This window comes from Polyodon spathula, chromosome 1 (assembly GCF_017654505.1).
Source record: "Polyodon spathula isolate WHYD16114869_AA chromosome 1, ASM1765450v1, whole genome shotgun sequence".
Classification (NCBI taxonomy): Eukaryota; Metazoa; Chordata; class Actinopteri; order Acipenseriformes; family Polyodontidae; genus Polyodon; species Polyodon spathula.
The window spans coordinates 71,624,697-71,644,837 of record NC_054534.1 but is presented as its reverse complement, the minus strand read 5'-3'; the positions used below and the strand labels follow the sequence as shown (position 1 = coordinate 71,644,837).

The window sequence follows — 20,141 nt, the reverse complement described above, 5'->3', positions numbered from 1 at the left end:
AAATTTTTAATTGCTTTTGAAACATGGCTGGCAGGCTGAATTTGTTTTTTGCCATATATTAAAATGGGTCTTTGTTCATTCATTGTTTGGATTTTCTTCCAGGACATTTCTGGTTATTATCAGAGGATTGGCAGCTCCATATGCACAGCAGTAGACAGGACCAGACAAAAGCAGGTGAGAATAGCACAGATATTCATTCAGTCGAAACACCAACAATGGTAGAGTAGACAATATAGCTGTCAGAAATCTCAGCCTGCAACTGTGCACTACTTGAGGTAATAATCCAAAATGTCTCGGAAGAAATTCTAAACTAAGTACGTTTTTCTTTTTTTCTATATTTGGAGAAGGGGTGTCAGTATAATGGTTTGCAGTGCGATTCTGCATTTGTCCCCACCAGTGAATAAGATCTATAACCTGGTGGGCAAATATATGTATTCTGTGTGTGTGTGTGTGTGTGTGTGTGTGTGTGTGTGTGTGTGTGTCTCTCTCTCTCTCTCTCTCTCTCTCTCTCTCTCTCAGAAGGTTTCAGTGAGGAAGTGTCAGTGTCAAGTGATAGGCTTGTGAGTAGATTTTTTTTTTTCTCCTTTCTTTTCAAACTGTTTTAAACAGATTGTTTAAGTGTTTAACTGACTTTTGTGACCAGATGTGGTCGCTATGGCTGTCCAGAAGGATGCCAAGTGGTTTGCGGTTTAGGTTTGAAAATTTAACAAGGCCAGGCATTAAAATATAGTGGAGCTATAGTACCTGTGCAAAGGTGTGTTGTCGAACTCGGAAAAGTAGTTGGGTGTGGAAACATTTAAGTCGGCTTCGAGGATGAATAAAGCTGTCATTGTTTTTCTCAGCAATGAGGAATCAGTTCAAAAGGTAGAGCAGCAGGGACTAGTAATTAGTGGGGTTTTAGCTTCTGTCTTGCCTCTTGCGGTCCCTGCTAGAGGTTACTGTTTCTAATGTTCCCTCTTATTTGAAAAATGATCTGATTTTAAAAGAACTGAGCCGTACAGGTTGTCAGACATTTCCATGATTTCCTTTGGGCTGTAAAGAACCATAATTAAAAAAAATAAAAATAAAAAGTTGTTTCTTTCAGTCCATGTGCTCCTAAATAATACTAAATAAACATTAACTTTTAGGCTTCGTATTGATGGTTCTGACTGTGTAATCTTTGCCTTAACAAAATTGATTTAAATGCTTCACTTGTGGGTGTGAGGGGCATGTAGCAAAAAATTGTAAAAAATAAATAGGAATATGATGGTGAAAAGGGGGAAACTACTGAACAGAGAGCAGAGAGGCGCCGTGAGTAAGGCACCCGGCACGGCAGCTTAACACACAGCAGATGTGCCCGGTATGAGAGAGACATGTATAGACCGGGGAACCTGTATCTGTAGCGGCAAAGTCGATCAGTGAGAAAGGAGGGGGAGCCCATGGATTAAAGATCCCCAGAAACTGAAAGATGTGGGAGAATCTGGGTCTCTTAATGAGGCTGCTGATGATTCTAATCTTTCCAATGCAAGTACAAGAAAGGTTAAAAGTGCTGATACTGAGAACATAGAAATAAATCTTAAAAGCAATAACAGAGCAGATATGCAATCAAAGGAAGAAATGGAGGAGGGTGGACAGGTGATTCATGTAGATACCAGTTTTAAAATGCCTGAGGGGGGAAAAAAGGAGAATAAATAGTAAGGAGATTCATTCAATGAAACACATTCTGGGCGCAGAAGCTACAGTCTCTCATACTGACGATTCCAGGAATGATTTGTGGTTGTGGTGCCGCTCTCTCAGCGCCTCGGAGTACAGTGAACGGCAGCGAAGACACTGACAGTGATGTGAGTGAAACCTGGGAAATGTCTGCTAGTTAGTTGGAGAGAGGTGGGTACAGTAATGAGAGCATTCATTTTTATTTGGTGGAAGTTAATGGTAAAAGAAGAATTAATGTAGTTGAGCACTTTCCTGATTTGAAATTAAGTTCTGCGCAGCCACTAATGCATAATGCGTCGGTTTGAGGAATGGAAAAAAAAAAGACTAAGACAGACTGAAGAATTTAATGAGCAAAGTGAGCGCTTCTTTTAAACTTCGTAATAATGATTAGACACACACAATTGTAGTTTTTGTGTATTGGTTTGTTGTGTATCTTCTTTCACTCCTATTATGCATACTTTTAATCTGGATACCTCAAATGTCAATGGAGGGAGAGATGTGGGAAAGAGAACAGCTGTTTTGCGAATATTTAATACAGAAGAAAATGCTTTAAAAAAAAAAAAAAACACAGATGAACACAATGAGGCAGACTGGTTTAAACAATGGGAGGAGGAGGTTATACTGAGCCATGGCACTCATTTCAGTGCAGGAGTCGCTATTTTATTTTCTAAAGATTTGAAACCGGATTTTTTTATTTGTGAGAAGAGGTGCAAGGGTGGTTATTAATGGTTCAGTATTGCTAGTACGACTCTTGTCTTTTATAAATGTATATGCTCCAAATGATGGGAGAGAGATAGTGTGTTTCTTTCAAACTGTGAACAGAGTACTTGCAGACAACTTGCAGATGAAGACAATTTGCTTAAACATTAAAAGTTTAAAAAATTTAAAAAATGTGGAATTGATGATGTGATCAGAAACCCAGAGGCAGTGGAAACTGCCTGCTAGTAGGACTGTTCTTTTTTTTTATTTAGAAGGGTTTAAGTAACAGCCAAAATTGTTAATGTCAGACTTGCTGGAAGTCTGTAACAAAATTGTTGATTGTTATTGTCAATACGTTGTAGATATGACTATTAATGCAGTCATCGTGCAGGTAATGCAAAGCCCAGAAACAAAACGTTAAAGTTTTGCACCGTATAAAAACTGTACTTTTGTCTTCCATAGCTCAATAACCCAAGCAACAAGCTTCCTCAACTCGTTGGTTCGTAGTGTACAGCTGTAAGTTTGTGTTTGGTTTCAGTGGATCGCTTTGTGTGTGAGTAATAAATTATGGGCGAGAGTCTTCTGTGCCTTCCAATGGTACCGATTTGAATGACAATATCCCAGCTGTTTCAAAGAAGTCAAAGCTTCCACCAATGCATTACATTAATTAAAGCTGGAATTTGCCATTATGTTTTCAGCACTGACACAGGAAGCACAGGAAGCTTTCTGATCAAAATCTTGAGGCTCAGCTTCGTTTTGCTGCCTGATCTAGAAAAAATGGTAAAAACCAAAGCGTGCAAAAGATCACACTGAACTCTAAGCATTTGTGCTTTTTTATGGCTCCTTGCTTAGTTTTTGCAGAAAACAAAAAGGGGACACATTTATCTACTTGACTAAGATGTTTCTTTCATTTTAATAAAATGTTTATACCACCCCCCCCAGCTATGCCACTGGCTAATTGTTACTTACAGGCAAGCCCGCAGGCGGCTGGCCAGACCAGACGGATCGCTGGTGTGTAGTGAGCCAAGGTCACCCTGGCCCTCCCGTCCTCGGGCGGCGCTTGGCTAATTGTTGTCCGCACCTTTGGAGGTCACGTCCGCGGTCGGCAGTGGAATAGCCTGGACGCAAACCGGTGACCACTAGGCTATAGGGCACATCATGTACTCCACTCCATGTGGAGTGCCTTTACCCAATGCACCACTCGGGAGACCCTGGTTCATTGTTACATTTATGGGGTGATTTTTTTTTTTTATTGTACAAAAATGTCACAGGATATACAGCAGCTTTCAGGACTACTTTTCTTTTGATACAAAAGCTTAAGCTTCCATTTGTTTATGTATAGTTTGTCCTTTCTAAAAGTTGAATATGCCAATATGTTTGCATTCTGTTTTTTTTCCCCATTACTACCTTAACATATTGGCCACCACTGGCTTAAAGCTAGATAATCCCAATTGGTCAAAAAGGATTTTCTTTATTTTACGCACGTTCACTTTAGTGCTGGTGGATCACAAAGCCCATTGAGATCAAAACGTATCTCAGTACTTGGTGTATTGGCCACCACTGATCTATACGAACCCTGATGCTCCTCAGTATACTTGGGTTAAAGGGAGCGCTGGACATAGTGCTCTAGTTAAACTTGATAAGGTTTATGTTTTTTAGGCAGCATTTAAATGTATTTACTACCAGCGCTATATGTCCTACTGGTTTTTCTAATCCTAGCTTGGTTAATTTGAACATGATTATCCCTTCTCCGTGTGTGTGTGCGTCAAGGATTTCTGCTTCCTGGGATCCATGATCGACCGAACTGGAGACTACGGCCCTGAAATCAGGCAACGAATTGAGTTAGGCCGCAGTGCGATGCTGAGCAAAGACATCAGCCTCACAACCAAATGCAAAATGGTCCATGCTATTGTGTTCCCCATATCAGTGTATGGGTGTGAAAGCTGGACGCTGAAAAAAGCTGACCGAAAGAGGATTGATGCTCTCGAGCTATGGTGCTGGAGAAGACTGTTACGGATACCATGGACAGCAAGGGTCACTAATAAAGAGGTTCTGGAGCGCATCAAGCCAGAAATTTCGCTTGAGGGAAAGATCACCAGACTCCGGCTCACTTATTTTGGTCACATGATGCGATCAGATTCATTGGAGAAAGCAATGATGCTTGGAATGGTCAGTGGAACAAGAAGACGAGGCCGCCAAAGAACGTGGTGGCTCGACGCCATCAAAACGGGCACTGGCTTAGGCATAGAACAGCTGAAAGGGAAAGTCCAAGACCGGAAAGCGTGGCGAGAGATGGCCTATAGAATCGCAGAGAGTCGGATCCGACTGACTGGATAACATCATCATTCATATATATATATATTTTTTTTTTCATATTGGCATTTAAATATTAAGCTCTTAAATGATTTTCATTTCATTAAATGTTTTATTTTTTCTGGGAACGGTGGAGAAGGCAACAAGGCACTTTCTCATCGTTAAGGCAATGGTGGGATGTCCCAAGTTCAAGATTAAATTATTTTGTCAATGGTGTACTAAAAATATTAAGAGTACTAGTTTAGCAATGAGAGAGCTGGAGGAGGACATCACTGAGCTCCACAGAGCTCTGGAATCCGGCTGCAGTGACCACCTGTTTGAGGACCTGAAAAAGCAAACTGGCTATTCTGCTGGATACACAAGTACAAGCGGAGTTAGTGCACTCAAGGTTTCTTAACTTCTCCCAAATGGTCGCTCCCACACAATATTTCCTCTAGAAAAGAAAACCTCTGAGTAAACGAATTCATTGTTTACGGACAGATCAAAATCAACTACTGAGTGAACCTGAGGCGATCCGAGAGTATAGTGTGGGCTTTTACACATACTTGTTCATGGCGGAGGCTGGGGATGAGTCTGGTGAAGCTCAGCATTTCCTAGAGGGCCTGGTACAGGTTCCTGAAGAGCAGGGGTCAGTTCGAGAGAGATTGTACTTTCCAGAAGCTATATTATGCTCTTGTGGGACTGGACAATGATAAAGCACCAGGGATTGAGGGTATACCGGTGGAATTCTACAAGGCTTTCTGGTCTACAGCAAAAGAGAACTGGAATGGGATGTTGGACGAGTTGAAAAGTAGACTGCACAACCTGGTAACCTCCATGTTATGGCACATATTAAGATGTGTAGACCCTAATTTGACATGACCCCTTTTAGAGTCAAATAGTTTTAAGCATTTGCTAATTACTAAAGGATTGATTTAAAATTTCACATTTATTAGATCTTAGAGCAGGGTTGGAAAAGCCCTGAGGTCCTGTCATCTGAGTTGGGAGTGAGATCAGTGAGGGTGATAAATGGGTTTTTAATGCAGCTGTGGACCGCCTTGTCTAGCAAGGGCTTGAAGGTTATGAGTCCATTTTTCAAAAGGGACAGTTCTCAGGGTTTCGAGCCAGAGGTTTTTGAGCTGCAGATGCTGTTGGTTAGAATGTTGACTCCCCAGGACACCCTCTTACCAAAAATAATCATAACACAGCAATAATGATCCATGATGTGGTACAGAACAGAAAAGCCAGAGCACTTGTTATGTTTATTTTTTATCGCTCTTACTGCAGTGACAGATCTCAAACCTCAGTGCACTAGAGTGGCCATTTTGAAAAGATCTGTAGCAGCAAGCGCGGATGGATGACACTATTTTTCGGAACCCTGCTACTTACTACTTAAAGCTGGTGACAACTTTTTGTAAAGTTTATTTTACTGTGAGTTCTATTTTTTCATTTGAAAGTTAAAAATGACACAAGTACCTATCAAATAATTTTCTCGCTAACTGCACCATTATACCCTTTTAAAGTACACACGAGCTTTTAAAGAAAGTGTTTGTGTCCAGGGAATCTCAACTGAAGTGTCTTTCACCACATTCAAGGGAAAAAAAATTAGAAAGCTCACATGTGACATGTCAGACTCTCTGACCTCTCGTGACTTGTATCGTAAAGCACCCCATGTAATATTATGTATATGCATGTACATTTGTGGTGTGTCATTTTCTTGTATACAAAATTTCTTTTTGAAATGTGTTTTGTCAGCTATTTATAGATGCCCTACTGTACAGGGCACTTTCATTTTACAGACTGTGCTATTTGCACTGTACATTACATAGCATCGACCAACAGGTAAACCATTTGGTGGACTTGACTAACGTGTCACATTGTTTTTTTTTTTTTTTTTTTTTTTGGTTCCTGGGTAGTAAGTGTTATTTCCTAATTGCTTATGCCTCAAAAGTATAGAAAATGGCTATTATTCCCCACAAACTTTGCTTTTGTGACCAGGACAGTGATATTTTGAAATTTACCTATTTTCCAGAACATTCCAGATAGATTCAGTGCTGAGTAAACTTGGAGTAACTTCTAGAACTTTCCAGTAATATAAATAGTAGTATAAATACAGGGGCCTTAATCCAACCAGTTCAGTTTAGTTCTAGCTGCCTAAGTGGATACTTATCTGCATTTTTCTGAGATGGCATCAAGAGGCTGCAATGGTGGCATTCCTGATGGGTCTCCAAGGCGGTTTTACCAAGTTTCCCTGCTATCTTTGCCTTTGGGACAGCAGGGACACCAAGGCGCACTACCACAGGCGGGACTGGCCACAGCGGACCGAGTTCTCTGTGGGGAGGAACAATGTCAAGTGGGAGCCACTGGTGGACCCCCGGAAGGTGCTGATGCCACCACTGCACATCAAATTGGGCCTTATGAAACAATTTGTCAGAGCTCTAGATAAGGAGTCGGCAGCCTTCAAGTACCATCAAGACTTCTTCCGTAAGCTGTCTGAGGCAAAGGTCAAAGCCGGTGTCTTCGTCGGACCACAGATAAAGAAGATCCTGGAGTGCAGTGAATTCCCCAAGAAGCTCACTAGTAAGCAGAAAGCGGCTTGGAACAGCTTTGTCGCAGTGGTTCGGGGCTTCCTGGGCAATCACAAGGCCATAACTATGTGGAGCTGGTTGAAACTCTGGTGAAGAACTACGGCACAATGGGCTGTAGGATGTCCCTCAAAGTCCATATCCTTGATGCTCATCTTGATAAATTCAAGGAGAACATGGGAGCGTACTCGGAGGAGCAAGGCGAGCGCTTCCACCAGGATATACTGGACTTTGAACGCAGCTACCAAGGACAGTATAACGAGAACATGATGGGAGACCACATTTGGGGGCTGATTCGTGAAAGTGATTTACAGTATAATCATAAATCTCGAAAAACTACTCACTTCTAAATCTTTTGTAGTCATTTTTGTATTGCTTTAGTATAAATACATGTTAATTTGGATTCATATGTTGTTTTTTTCTGACTTTATGTAAACGAAAAGACACACATTCGACCGTTTTCTCATTGGAAATAGGTAAATTTCAAAATATCACTGTCCTGGTCACAAAAGCAAAGTTTTTGGGGAATAATAGCCATTTTCTATACTTTTGAGGCATAAGCAATTAGGAAATAACACTTACTACCCAGGAACAAAAAATTGTGTTACATAGTGTTATTTACAGAAATTGTATTGACCTGAACTTACTTGCAAACATGAAAAATAAACCCCAAGACAGTGTTTTACACACAGTAACTTACTAGTTGTTGTGCGTTTTTGTTTTTTCAGGCTTATCTCGATGAGCTGGTGGAACTTCATAGAAGGTTAATGACTCTGAGAGAGAGACACATACTACAGCAAGTAAGAGTTCTGTTTCACTATTATTCTCCCTAAAATCAACACAACTTCTGTTTTCTGCTCATTAACAACGCTGCATGTTTTTAAACACCGATTACCTGCATTTTGACTGTATTTGCTTCCACCTTTAGACTACAGATTGCGGTCTTTTCAAACCTATTAAACTGAAGTGAGATACTTCTGAACAGCCATATTGTGGAGCTCAATGAGGCATTATAAAGCTCAAGAGTCAACCATTGGATTTTGATTTGGGGATTAATCTAAATTAGGCAGTCGAAGACATTGTCTCTGAAAGTTTTGAGTGTGTCAGCACAAGTGCTTCTGGGGACTGAAATCAAAAGATACATGCAGATTTTGAAATGCATGTATTCAATGAATTTGAATACAGTTGTTTGTCAGTGTTTAAATAAGAATTTGAACAACACGCAGAGCCACGGGAAGAAAGAAGTGCGTTTTTCAAGTCATCATCTCCAAATGTAATTTTATTCTAGTCTAAAAGATGAACGGTATAATATTTATTTAGCAAATTTCATAATTTGTTTCATGCAAGCACAGTTTTTCATGGACATACCTGTTAATGTTAAACTGCACAGGAAACAACATGTATGCATATAGTATCGCAGGTTTATTAATTCAAACTATACTTTTTTTTTTTTTTTTTGCATGTTTTTTATGCTGCATTCCCACTGGGTCTGTTTCAAACTGTCTGACTGGTTTTTGGTTGTCAATTTGCTGTTCACATTTATCTGTGAGCAAAAGGAACAAGTTTTTTGGATGCTAACTAAAGTTTGATTATTTATTTTTGGTTCTTTTTCTATTTTTTTCAGGACCAAGTTCGTTTGTTTTCCAACTCAGTTTGCAAGTGCACTCATTTCGTTTAGTTATGGTTTGTGAACCGGATGTTTACGGTATGCTGCAGGGTATCATGAAAGATGGCAGCTGTTGATGTAGTGCTCTGGTTTTTAATAGCATGTTTTAGATTCTTACATGTTGCTATGGAAGAAAGCCATTATGAACACGCGAGGAGAGTTCAGGAAATCAAAGAGAGCATTCTCGCCAACCAGGATGTGTTCTTCAGAGGCCTCGCACACACACACACACACACACACACACTGCAGTTAACGCAACAACCGTACTAATAAACAGCACTCGCTGCAGTTGTTTGTTGTACACACACGCCTTTCATTACTGAAGTGAGTGCACTCCCTGCTTAAACACTGAACTTGGGCCATCATTACACTACATTCGATAAGTTTGTATGGAGGCAGCATGGAGGCTGTGTTTGTGTTCATGTTTTTGGAAGAAAGTACAGTATGTAATCAATCGAGAGCTCGTCAAGCACAGCTATGCTCTTCTGCAAAACCAGTGGAGACACAGTTTTGCTTTTTCTGCACTGCTAAATAGTGATGACCAGTGAAGCTAAAACTATTCTATTTTTATTGTATATTTGATACTAAAACAACCTTGTTTGCAAATCTAATAATTTTTTTTTGTGTTAGTGCAATATAACATTTTAAAAAACAAGCACAAAGGCATTTTTCTCTTAATTCCAGCTGCCTACATTGAATGTTGGGGAATAAAATATGTAAAACAACTGATTTAATAAAAGACCTTACTGTTGTAGAATACATGTTGTGAATGTATGTTCCAGAATTGTGTGCTAAGTGCATGTATTTAGTGGTATGTACTTCATGTAATGTACTTTTCTGCAAACTGCAATGCATACATAATTTTTACCAGGTCAACGTTTGCGTTTTGAAGCTCTGGTGGTGTTTTCTTGCTTGTGTTTTCAACACTAATGTGTATATTATACAAACCAGAGACAAATGCATCTGTGTTCATCCATAAAGCATATCCATGCTAAAAAAAGATTTTTAAATCCAATATTGTATTGCATTTAACTATTCATTTTTTTATCAAAGCATCTGATGTGTATTTTGAATGTCATAATAGCCCTCTGGCATTCCTAGTTTTTGGCATTTATCCAAGAAATTTTACATTTAAAATGTTTTCCACATGGAGAGCTGCTTTGTAGTTGAAGAAGAAAGTGAGTCAGATTCAGCCCTGTCACTTGAAATGGCTTCATCAGTGTGGGCTATCTAGGTCTTGTTTAGTAATGTTGAAAAACCGTCATAACGTAATTGTAAATGCATTCCCTTTTTATCTCAAATTCTGAGGTGAAACTATATGAAACTACCACAGAACCTTAAAGTTACACATGACCCAAACATGCAAACTGTTGAGCCAATTAAACGCACTACTTAAAAGTTGAAACTGGACTTTTGTAAATGACAATAAGATTTGACAGTGTGAATTAACAGTTTAACACTGTTCTCCTCGCTTATTTATTTTGTGTGTTCATAACATTGGCGTTCTATTGTATTTCAAGTTGATGAATATTTACATCAAATGGCTAACAGTGAGGGGGAAAAATGCCTCTGAAACTGTCTGGACTTCTATATCTATTTATTTCCTAATCATTTACAAGTAGCTCCTACCCACCAGACAAGTACCTACCTTGACAAAGGATAGTCATTTCAAAACTGCATCTGGGCTGACTATCCAAAGGCACTTATTCTACCCAATTTACAATTTGATTGGCTCATCTGTTTATTAAACTAAAAAAAAAAAAAAAAAAAAAGTTTCCAGTGTTCTTCATTTCTAACATCTCCAATTGAAAAACCTAAGCCTGTGGCTATGTAGGAAGTCTTTCCATCACAACCAGCCAAATATTTCCCTAATGGAGAGGTCCCTGTTCATGGGTTTGATATCATGTTTCTACTTATTAGTCTCTGCACTCTGTATGTTGTGTTGACTTGTGGGGAAATATGAGCCACATAGCCCAATGATCAGCGCTCAGTTTTGATACTATCTTCTAACATATAGCAAATGGTCTTTTGTCGACTCAGTAGTACATCTAAAAAAAAAAAAAAAAGTACAATTACTGAGCAGTAAAACTATCAGGGACAACAATACCTGCAGGACCTGATACCCCCACCACACACACACACAAAGGAACCTTGTTTTGTAGTAATCAGGTTTAAGATGTAGACCACTTTGTCTGTCTTTCGGTTGATCACTGCTTTAAGTGATGGCACACTGCAATTTTTAATTTTCTCTTGCAATTGTTTAATTTGGTTCTTCCCACTCTTCTTTCAGATTGTTAACCTCATAGAAGAAACAGGACACTTTCACATTACCAACACCACCTTTGACTTTGACCTTTGCTCACTGGACAAAACCACAGTACGAAAACTACAGAGTTACCTTGAGACTTGTGGAACTTCCTGAGATTACAGCGGCTGGCTGCTTCATGGAAATGAGAAACACATACAACAAAACTTCTTTTTTTATTTTTTAATAGAAATATTGCAGTGATGCAACCCACCCACCCAGCGGGCCCAAGAATACAGCTCCCTACAGCTTTGTTTTTTGAAGCCAGTTGTAGATCTTGAACCAAGCGAAGAAGAGTGAGGGAGAAAAAAGAAACGAGAGACACAGATTTTCTTTTTTTTTTTTTCCTGCCAAGGAGATGTTCACCTGGAAAGCCTTGAAGAAAAAAAAGGAAATAAAATCTTGCCCTTAATGAATGTGTATAGGGTTATCATATGTCATTGTGTGAAACTGTTCTTTGTGATGAATGCATTTTTAACACTGCCTTATTACATTATTGGTCTATTTATTAAGTTTCAGATATCCGGGAATGACACTACCACATTTTTTTACAAGCCCTCAAGTAGCACAAAAAATAAATAAATACATTAATTCAAGGAAGAGTGAGTAAAGGGTTAACTTGGAGTTCTGGTGCTGTTTATGGATAGTTTATTATTCTAATTTATTTCATTATTATCATCAGATGTTTTTTTTTTAGGCAAATATTGGCAGGTCCTAATAGGAACACTAAAGCCAGAGGTCTATGTTTGCACTAGCTTTCATTAAACAATACTGGTGCAACTTTAATTTATTGGCTTGTGCAGATTAATTAGAAACCATTAAATGACAACCGAAGATGAACTCCCAGGTTAGTTCCCAAACATGAGAGCAGCAAGGGAAAGGCAATTGGTCTTGAGATTGGGAGGGTGTTTAAAAGATACTCTTGCCTGTATAAGGAATGTTGTAGAAAATTCTTAGTTTGGAGATAATTGATTAATTTTATGATTTGGCTCTCATTCATTCCATTTTTCTTCAGTGCATTAGTGTGTGGTTTCAGAAGTATTGCATAGGCTTTTTTTATGTAGTTCAATGAAATCATGTTTTAAAGAGCTGGGGCTTGACCCCCCCCTCCTCAGCTACAAATTAGTGTTTTGTGCTTAGGCTTGTTTTTTTTTTTACATTAGGTTGCTACCTTCCCAGAACTAAATCAGTCATCATTCATTCATTTTTCAAGTTTGTTCCCACAACAAATATACACAGTTAATATTACTGTTACTAGATTTTCTTTGATAACATATTCTGCTCATTTATGACAGAAAATGACATTAATTTTTTTGCTACTGTAACTATTCAAGGACTGCTCTTTTTCTGTACATGTTTTCTGTTACTTTCACCCCAAAGATCTATTTTAGTTTGTTTTAATTTAAGTGTACATTTACTGTGGTTCAAATCCAAATCAGCATGTGCATTACTTGAAGCATTATAACTTTGTAGTACACAGTGTGCAATTATTGTTAGAGGAACGATGTAACATCACAGATTGATGTCAGAGCCTTATTTTTCATTTCAGCCATGGTTGTCCATGTAAAAGGAGTGATAACTGACTGCACATCCTTTGATTTGTGCAGACTTCATGTGGTACTATTGTTCGTCTGTTTTAAATGTGATTCAGGCAAACCTGGTTGTTCTAATTTACCTTGTGGTAGAACTCTTAAGATGTGAGTGAAAATCATTTGGTTTCAAAAGATGTTGGGAACTTGTTTACTGTGTGAACAGTGCTACTAAAGTAGCTAAGACAACAAATCCTTGAGGGGGATGTAATAAAAAAAAAATTAAAAAAACACCTGAGTAGTTTTCACACAGGTTTCTCAGTTTGCCAGAGCAGAATGATGATGCAGATTTTGAAAAAGGAAAAAGTTCTCGCAAGTACTGCGATAACCAAGGTTTTTACCACAGATTTAAATTGGAATAGCTAACTTTTTGTGTTAAACTCCTTGAATATACATTCATTAATTTCATATAATTGTTTTGTATAAAGAAGAAAAATAAACTTTTTTTTTTTTTTTTTTTTTCAAAATAGGAGTTGGTTATACTTCTGTGTTAGATTTCACAATATAAGGACACTAGTGGTTAAGTGGTTCATTTCCATGGTTTGCAGTCTTTGAAGTATGTGCTCCTACTGTCGTGTCTTTATCTAATTCTGAATAGGCTTAGCCATTTTCAATGTGACAGTTATTCACATGTTCTACATTGTTCCCTTTTCAGGTCTTTTGAGCACCTGGTGTTGAATTATAATGGAAAGACATCTGTTAATTGTATAGGCACAAAGGCACAAAAGAGGTAACTGTTACAAAGTCAATTACAGTGTGGATTGATTGAATTGGCTACCGTATAGGCTGATTCTTGGAGTGGTATGTTAAGTAAATGGCAACTCAAATGCTACAATGCCGAGCTGACAACACTAGCGTGCCGTGGCCAGCATTTCTTGAAACTTATTCTCAAAAAAGGTGAAATTATGTGGAACACACAGACCATACGTATTGTTGTCCCCAGATGCATTTTGTCTAGCAATAAAATTATATTGCTGATCTACAATCGCTGGTGACACTCATCAAATTAGAAAATAGGTGTAGGAGGAAATGACTAACTTTATGTAGATGAGCACAGATTTTTACTGATCTGAATTTATATTTTCAGGGCTCGCTTCAACAGTCCTTTTGCTTTCATATTGAAGAAAAAGGGTGTCTCTCAACACTTACACTTACTCATATCCAGTTTTATTGATATTTTCATTATACAGTATGTCTACAAGTTATTGAGACTTAACAAAAGTTAGTCTGGAGCCAAATAGACATTGTATTTGTTAAAACCCATTAGGTTACAACAACAATGAGGTTTTAGAACTCCACAGGCTTTCTCTCAGCTTTTCAACAAGGCATAATAAACATTACCCTTTCCACATTAACACGTGCTACAGTCAAATGGCTATATACGTAATTTGGTTAAATTCCTTACTTGGCAAAAGAGACTTTACTGTAATATGTATATATATATATATATAATAAACTGATTAATTGTATTATCTGTTATCAAGAGAATGATCAAAAAGAGTAGTTTAGGTTTAGTTTAAGGTTACTACTTAGTAGCCAGCTGTGCAACCTTCAATTAGGTTTTATTATTCTATCATTTATGTATTAGCAACTACCAAATGTGTACATTTTACTTGAGGCTTTTTTTTTTTTTAAGCAAAAAGCAGCTGGTTGCTACTCAAATGAGCTAGTCCAGGAATTGAGGCACAAATTGACACTTTAGTTGACTTAGGCTGTTTTAGATAATATACTGTACAATCACCTAGTTTATACACAAATGATCTAAGTTTGAGCTTTGTCTAATATTCAGTATGCCATATTTATTTATTTTTTTTTTTTTTTTTTTTAGTAATATTCAAAACTAAGTTACAGGGTTAATGTGTTTTAAGTTTGTCTGTTAAATGTAGAACATAATTGGACAGCCCCTGCATATTACTGTGTGTGTGTGTGTGGTTAAAATTTAATTTGTATTTAGAATCTATTCTATGTGAGCAGGAACTAAGGGGGTGTGGCAAGGATTCGAATGGTGTGCATGGCGACATCAGCGTCCAGGAACAGCACACAAACAAACAGGTATGGGGCTTAAACTGCCGCAGCAGTATATTTATTAAATCTTTAAATAAAACACTTTGACAAAAACACAAAAGAAAAGGGCACATTGGCCAAAACAAACATTAGCTGTAGGTTACAAAAATGAGTATCTTTTGAATCTCACAACTGTGGTAACATTCGCTCTCGCTCTGTTCTCCTTTGCTCTCTTCCTTTATGAGCCCGGGGTGGGTCCTTTTTATATTCTGTGCCTGGAGCCTTAATTACCCATTAATCAAACAATGACCTTATTAAGACTCCAGCCACATTCCCACAAGGTTTATAGGGATGGGGATTTAACCCCCTCCACGCCAACTAAACACTAGAAGTAATTAATAATGTCGGACAGTTTTTGTCCATCCATATAGAAACATAATATAATGATAATACAAATATTAATACATAAAATTGACAGGCACCCATGTTCCCTGTAGACATGATTTATAAATACATCAGTGCCCTAATCCCAGATCAAATTAGTCTAAGAAGCACCATAAAAAAACATTGTTGTGACTTTTATGACATAACCGCAAAATGGCATTTAATTTTATTAAACTAGTGCTAATAAACCAGTTTGTTTAGAAACCGGTCACATAAACTGCATAATTGTAAGAAAAATGTTCTATAATCACTAGCCTGCCAAAAGCTCCAGGAGGATAAAACAAATGATTTTTTTGTCTAAATGCTATGGTCTGTGCAAGCAACAGGGTCTAATGTTGATATGGATTTCAATTAGAAGGCAGAAATTCCTAGCACATGTGGTTTGTGTATGCATGCCTGCGTGGGTGGTCTAAAGAAGTGCTAAAGTCCTTTTAGAGACCATGGTGTTTTTTTTTTTTAGTAATTCAGGGAGGGCACTTGGAAGAATTAAGGCAATGCCATCTGAAACTCTTTAGGCTTCCGACATCTTCCCCTCTCCTGTTTGTTACAAACTAGGCAAGGGCCTATAAGTTATGTTTCTGCACAGCCTCACTACTGTGACAGCTTTATTGGTTTTGTATTTATCCAACAGGGTTTCCTTTCTGACATGTTTACATTGAAATTATTTTGGTTAGTTAAGGACAGTGCAGTTTATGGTGCACTTCCTTGAAGAAAACTAGTTTTGTATGTGTTTTATCATGGTTAAGTATACAAGCATGATAACTTTTTAATTTTATGTTTTGGCATTAAATGTCATTCTTTAGCGTAAATGCACTTTATTTTGTAAAGTAAGGTCATGATATACTTTTACACAACGTATTGACACAATTTGTTGAACTTTAAATGATCCAGAGTTTGTTTTAACATTTAAAGCACTGTCACAAAAACAGCCTGCAAAAGTCCAATTTAAACCCTGCATAACGCATCAACAAAATCAATCCTTCTAAACTGTCACGTATCAGACAGACAGACATACATACATGTCTTCATACTTTTGAGCAGTTTTTTGTGTTGAGATTTTTTTTGTTTTTTTTTTAGTTACCTTTTACTTTTTTGCATTGAGTAATTGCACTTATGTTTTAAAAGGCAATTCCAATGTTTTATGTACACTAAAGACAATCATATCCAGGAAAGGCTGTATTTTAATAAAAATTTGGTAACAAATAATTTCTTACTACAAATGAGATGGGATATAGCTGCGGACCTGAGCTAGGTTATGACCGTTACTACCTTGAAAGTTATAATAAATGTATCACAGCTAATTTTAATGTAGCTTATTGCATTGTTTGTCGCTCTAATAAGGCAAAAAAGATTTTAATAGGTAACAGCAGCAGTAATTGAGAATGGAAGTTTTGCTTTCCAATGTAGTTACGGCTGCTTGTAATTGGATACTATTGGAAGTGCAGAGAGTGTGCCAATATGCGCATCTGTTGGATTCTTACTTACAACAACAAACAGAATAGCATTCTGCATAATAAAAAGTCCCAAAATGAAGTAAAGAAGTGTATTCTCTTATTAAACAGAAGCAGAAGCAGAAAATGTCATATTCAATAAAATGTATTTTTGCAGCCATGAACAATCTTGGTTTGCATAATTTAATTTGGGAGTGCATTCCAATGGGAAGGAGGCAAAAATCCAGCATTTATACAAATGAAATGAATAAGGCATTCTTTAAAATCTTAAACACTAAATCAAAACTAATACTGAAGTAGTGTGTGTGTGAAGGTGAGGCCAGCACAGTATTAGTACCACACACTAATTGCTGCTTGTTCCTTGCTTCCTTTAAAGATCAGCTCCAAAGTGTCTTGCTTCTGGTGGTCGTGGTTACTTTCCATATGCATTTACTGAACCAATTTACCGAAATTACAAATGTGTTAAGGAATGAAGTGTTTGAATGCAAACAGTACCACATTAATTCACTGAGATGTGGACAGCACTTTAGCATTAAGTAATGTCTTACTTCTTCTTGTGTAAACATCCAGCTCTTCTGGTAATTGTACTTCTGTGCAGATCATTGGTGAAAGCCACTTCTAGAGAGCAAAGGGACAGAATCTTCTCACCCATCATCAAGTAAAATAGTAACTTAAAAGACTGAATTTCTGCCCCCTTTGTAACTGGGCTTTTCGCATAAGTATTTTCTATTTACCAACTCACAGTTGCCACAGTTTCAGTGGGGACAGAAACTACTGTTTCACACCTGTAGTGTTCATTTGCTAAACCTCACTTCACATTTTCAGAAGCAGCCGTGAATAGCTAAGGGCTTTAGTTAGTAAGCCTGGTAAATAAGAATGGAAACAACAATAGAATATTCTACAAAATACATTGCAATAGGATATTAAACAGGTGTCTGTGCGTTGCTTTTACCATGCTACAAAAAATAAGCCTCTATGTGTCTTTTAGTTGTTACTCCATTTTAGAAGCTGGCAATGTTATCCACAGGCAGCATGTTAGCTCACTGAACTGAACCAGGGAATACATTTCATGCAAAAATTATACCCAGAAATGAAATCTCTTGCTACTACAGATTTGGTTCAGAACATTTATCATTTGCAAAAAGTCTGGCATATTCATTTTAGCATAAGTTAAAAAGAAAATACATTTTCTTCCGTGTTGATGTACTTATCCATTGCAAATTTTGGAGATTTGTAGGGATCCGCTCCTGACCCCTAGTGAGGTGTTGCTTAAGCTGTTGGTGTTGTTTGGAAAGCAATTGTAACAAATATACTAAGCTACACTCCTTAACACCTGATCAATATGCACAGTTATCAGACAAGAAGGGGAACAGCTGTGTTTCTGATACCAGCAGATGGGTATGCAGAGAATGTGATACACTTCAAATCATATTAACATGCTTGTCCCACACTCGGAATATAAGGCAGCTATATATAGGAAGGACAGCAAAGTCCTCTTGTTGCACAGAAAAGAAAAGTTTACTGAGGAGGAGCTGAGAGTTCTTACTCATTAAATTGAGTAATTTGGAAAAGTCTCGGCCAACATCAGTTATGCTACCAAAGAGGCCATGTGATCGTCTATAGTGGATGAAGTCAATGCTGTTTGTTACCAGGAGGAGAGTCAACCAGGTGATGAACAGGTGAAATTCCGCAACTAGGTCTAGGATAACCTACAGAGTGAGGCGATAATGCCTTATCACCGCATCATCTGGCATCCCAAACAAAGTGACCTTGGGTTTGAATATGCAGGGTCTTCTCCATCTTGCCCTTCCCCCATGAAGGTTTTTGTTTCTGTCCTCAACAAGAGCCAAGCATTGTTGCATCAGGAAGTGTACCACAGCAGCCATCCTGAGGCCAAAGACAGGTCTCTGAAGGTGTTTGGTTTTATACAACACCTTGTAAGAGGTGCAAAGTTTTTGGAGGGTCAGCAATTGCCCAAGTGCAAGGCAAAATACTTCTCATTATAATGTTTGCACCCTGTGATGGGGAGAGAAGGAATCAAAGCTGCAACCCTACCTCTCAACCAGGAAGGATGCTTGGTAAGGTGAGCGGTGCACTTTCCCTGAGAAGGCCCAACTCGATGCTAGAGCGAAACAGCAAGCTGCAGAGTGTAGAAAGCAGGCTACAATTGCTACTTAGATTCTGTGTAAAATGGCTTAAAACAGCAATAGATTTTTTTTAACTTAGAGGAAAGGCCTTTCAAATTTTTGAATATTTTTTTCATCTAAATCAAATCTGTAAATTAGTCCAATCCTGTCCAATCATGATGGCTTTTCTTTTACATTTAAAAAAGAAAAAATCTTCAACATGGCTGTCTTATTAGGGAGGTTATTTGACAGGTTTGGTCAGCAAATCATGGCCATTAATACTGAATTATGGAGTGGCCTTAATTCTGAAGAAAACTTTTTATATTGTTGTTAATTGGAACAAAAAAAAAAGGCTTTAATTGAGGTGGTCTTTTTACTGAGGTGACTAAAATGTGATGCTTTACTTATTTCTTAAAAGTTGTTTCATTGACCTTGATTAGCCCCAGTCTTTGACAACCTTATGTTACTTTAAGCACAGTAATGTGTGAGCTAATTATGGATTTTTTTTTTTGTGGGAATTTTAACCATCTGAGTTCTAAAACAGTGTGAACAAAAACACATAAAGATTATATAGTCGGGAGACAGTTTACGGAGACATTGTAGTTTTAAAAAAAAAAATAAAAAATCTTATTTTCATTTAAAAGAGCTTACAAAAAAAAATAGATGTGTTGACATCCTGGATTAACTTATTTCACATAGCATGTGCAGGGAAAACATAGAACTGTTCACAGCCAGGGACAACAGCAGGACATCCTGTTTGAGTTTAGAAACAACCCCTTTCCTCCAATAAAAAAAGGAACTTGAGAAATAATTTCCAACAGAAGAGACATGCAGACATTGATTGTCATCCTGGCATGGGTCCAGGGCTAGAGAGAAAGTCCTGGAGAGTGACTGGAAGTCAGTCAAACAGTCCCAAGAGGAAGTAATTAAAAAACTCATTTATTTAGCTCCCATTTTATGATACTTTGGCCCTACAAAGACATCCTTCAGGCGGTTTATAAGTTTCTGGTCCCTTTTGAAGAACGGGGGGGGGGGGCAGTTTTGCTCAAGTGATGAAAACTTTGAGTACATGAGGCCCAGATGAGATATACTGTGTCCCTTGTTGTTGTTCATTTTGTCATCTCAATTCTTTCCTTGGTTACAATGCTAACAATTATTATAATGGCACATTTATCTGGAGAACCAATCATTCCATTTTTTTAAGGTACTGACACCTGATTGTCAGTTATTTTTAGTTTTGGAGAAACTCTTCAGAAGATTAGCTCCTTTTCAATTTGAAGACAACCAC

General features: G+C 37.8%; 1 protein-coding gene across 2 annotated transcripts in view; it reads left to right on the top strand.

Moving 5' to 3' along the window:
- The window catches only part of LOC121322061 (protein AF-9-like), an 88,757-nt gene extending 77,337 nt beyond the window's left edge, over nucleotides 1-11,420 (top strand). For both annotated transcript variants that reach the window (XM_041261554.1, XM_041261563.1), the window contains 2 exons: nucleotides 7,997-8,068; nucleotides 11,225-11,420. In XM_041261554.1, the coding sequence (XP_041117488.1) occupies nucleotides 7,997-8,068; nucleotides 11,225-11,356 (204 nt within the window). In that variant the 3' untranslated portion in view covers nucleotides 11,357-11,420. The remainder of the gene's footprint in view (nucleotides 1-7,996; nucleotides 8,069-11,224) is intronic.
- Nucleotides 11,421-20,141: the final 8,721 nt, after the last annotated feature.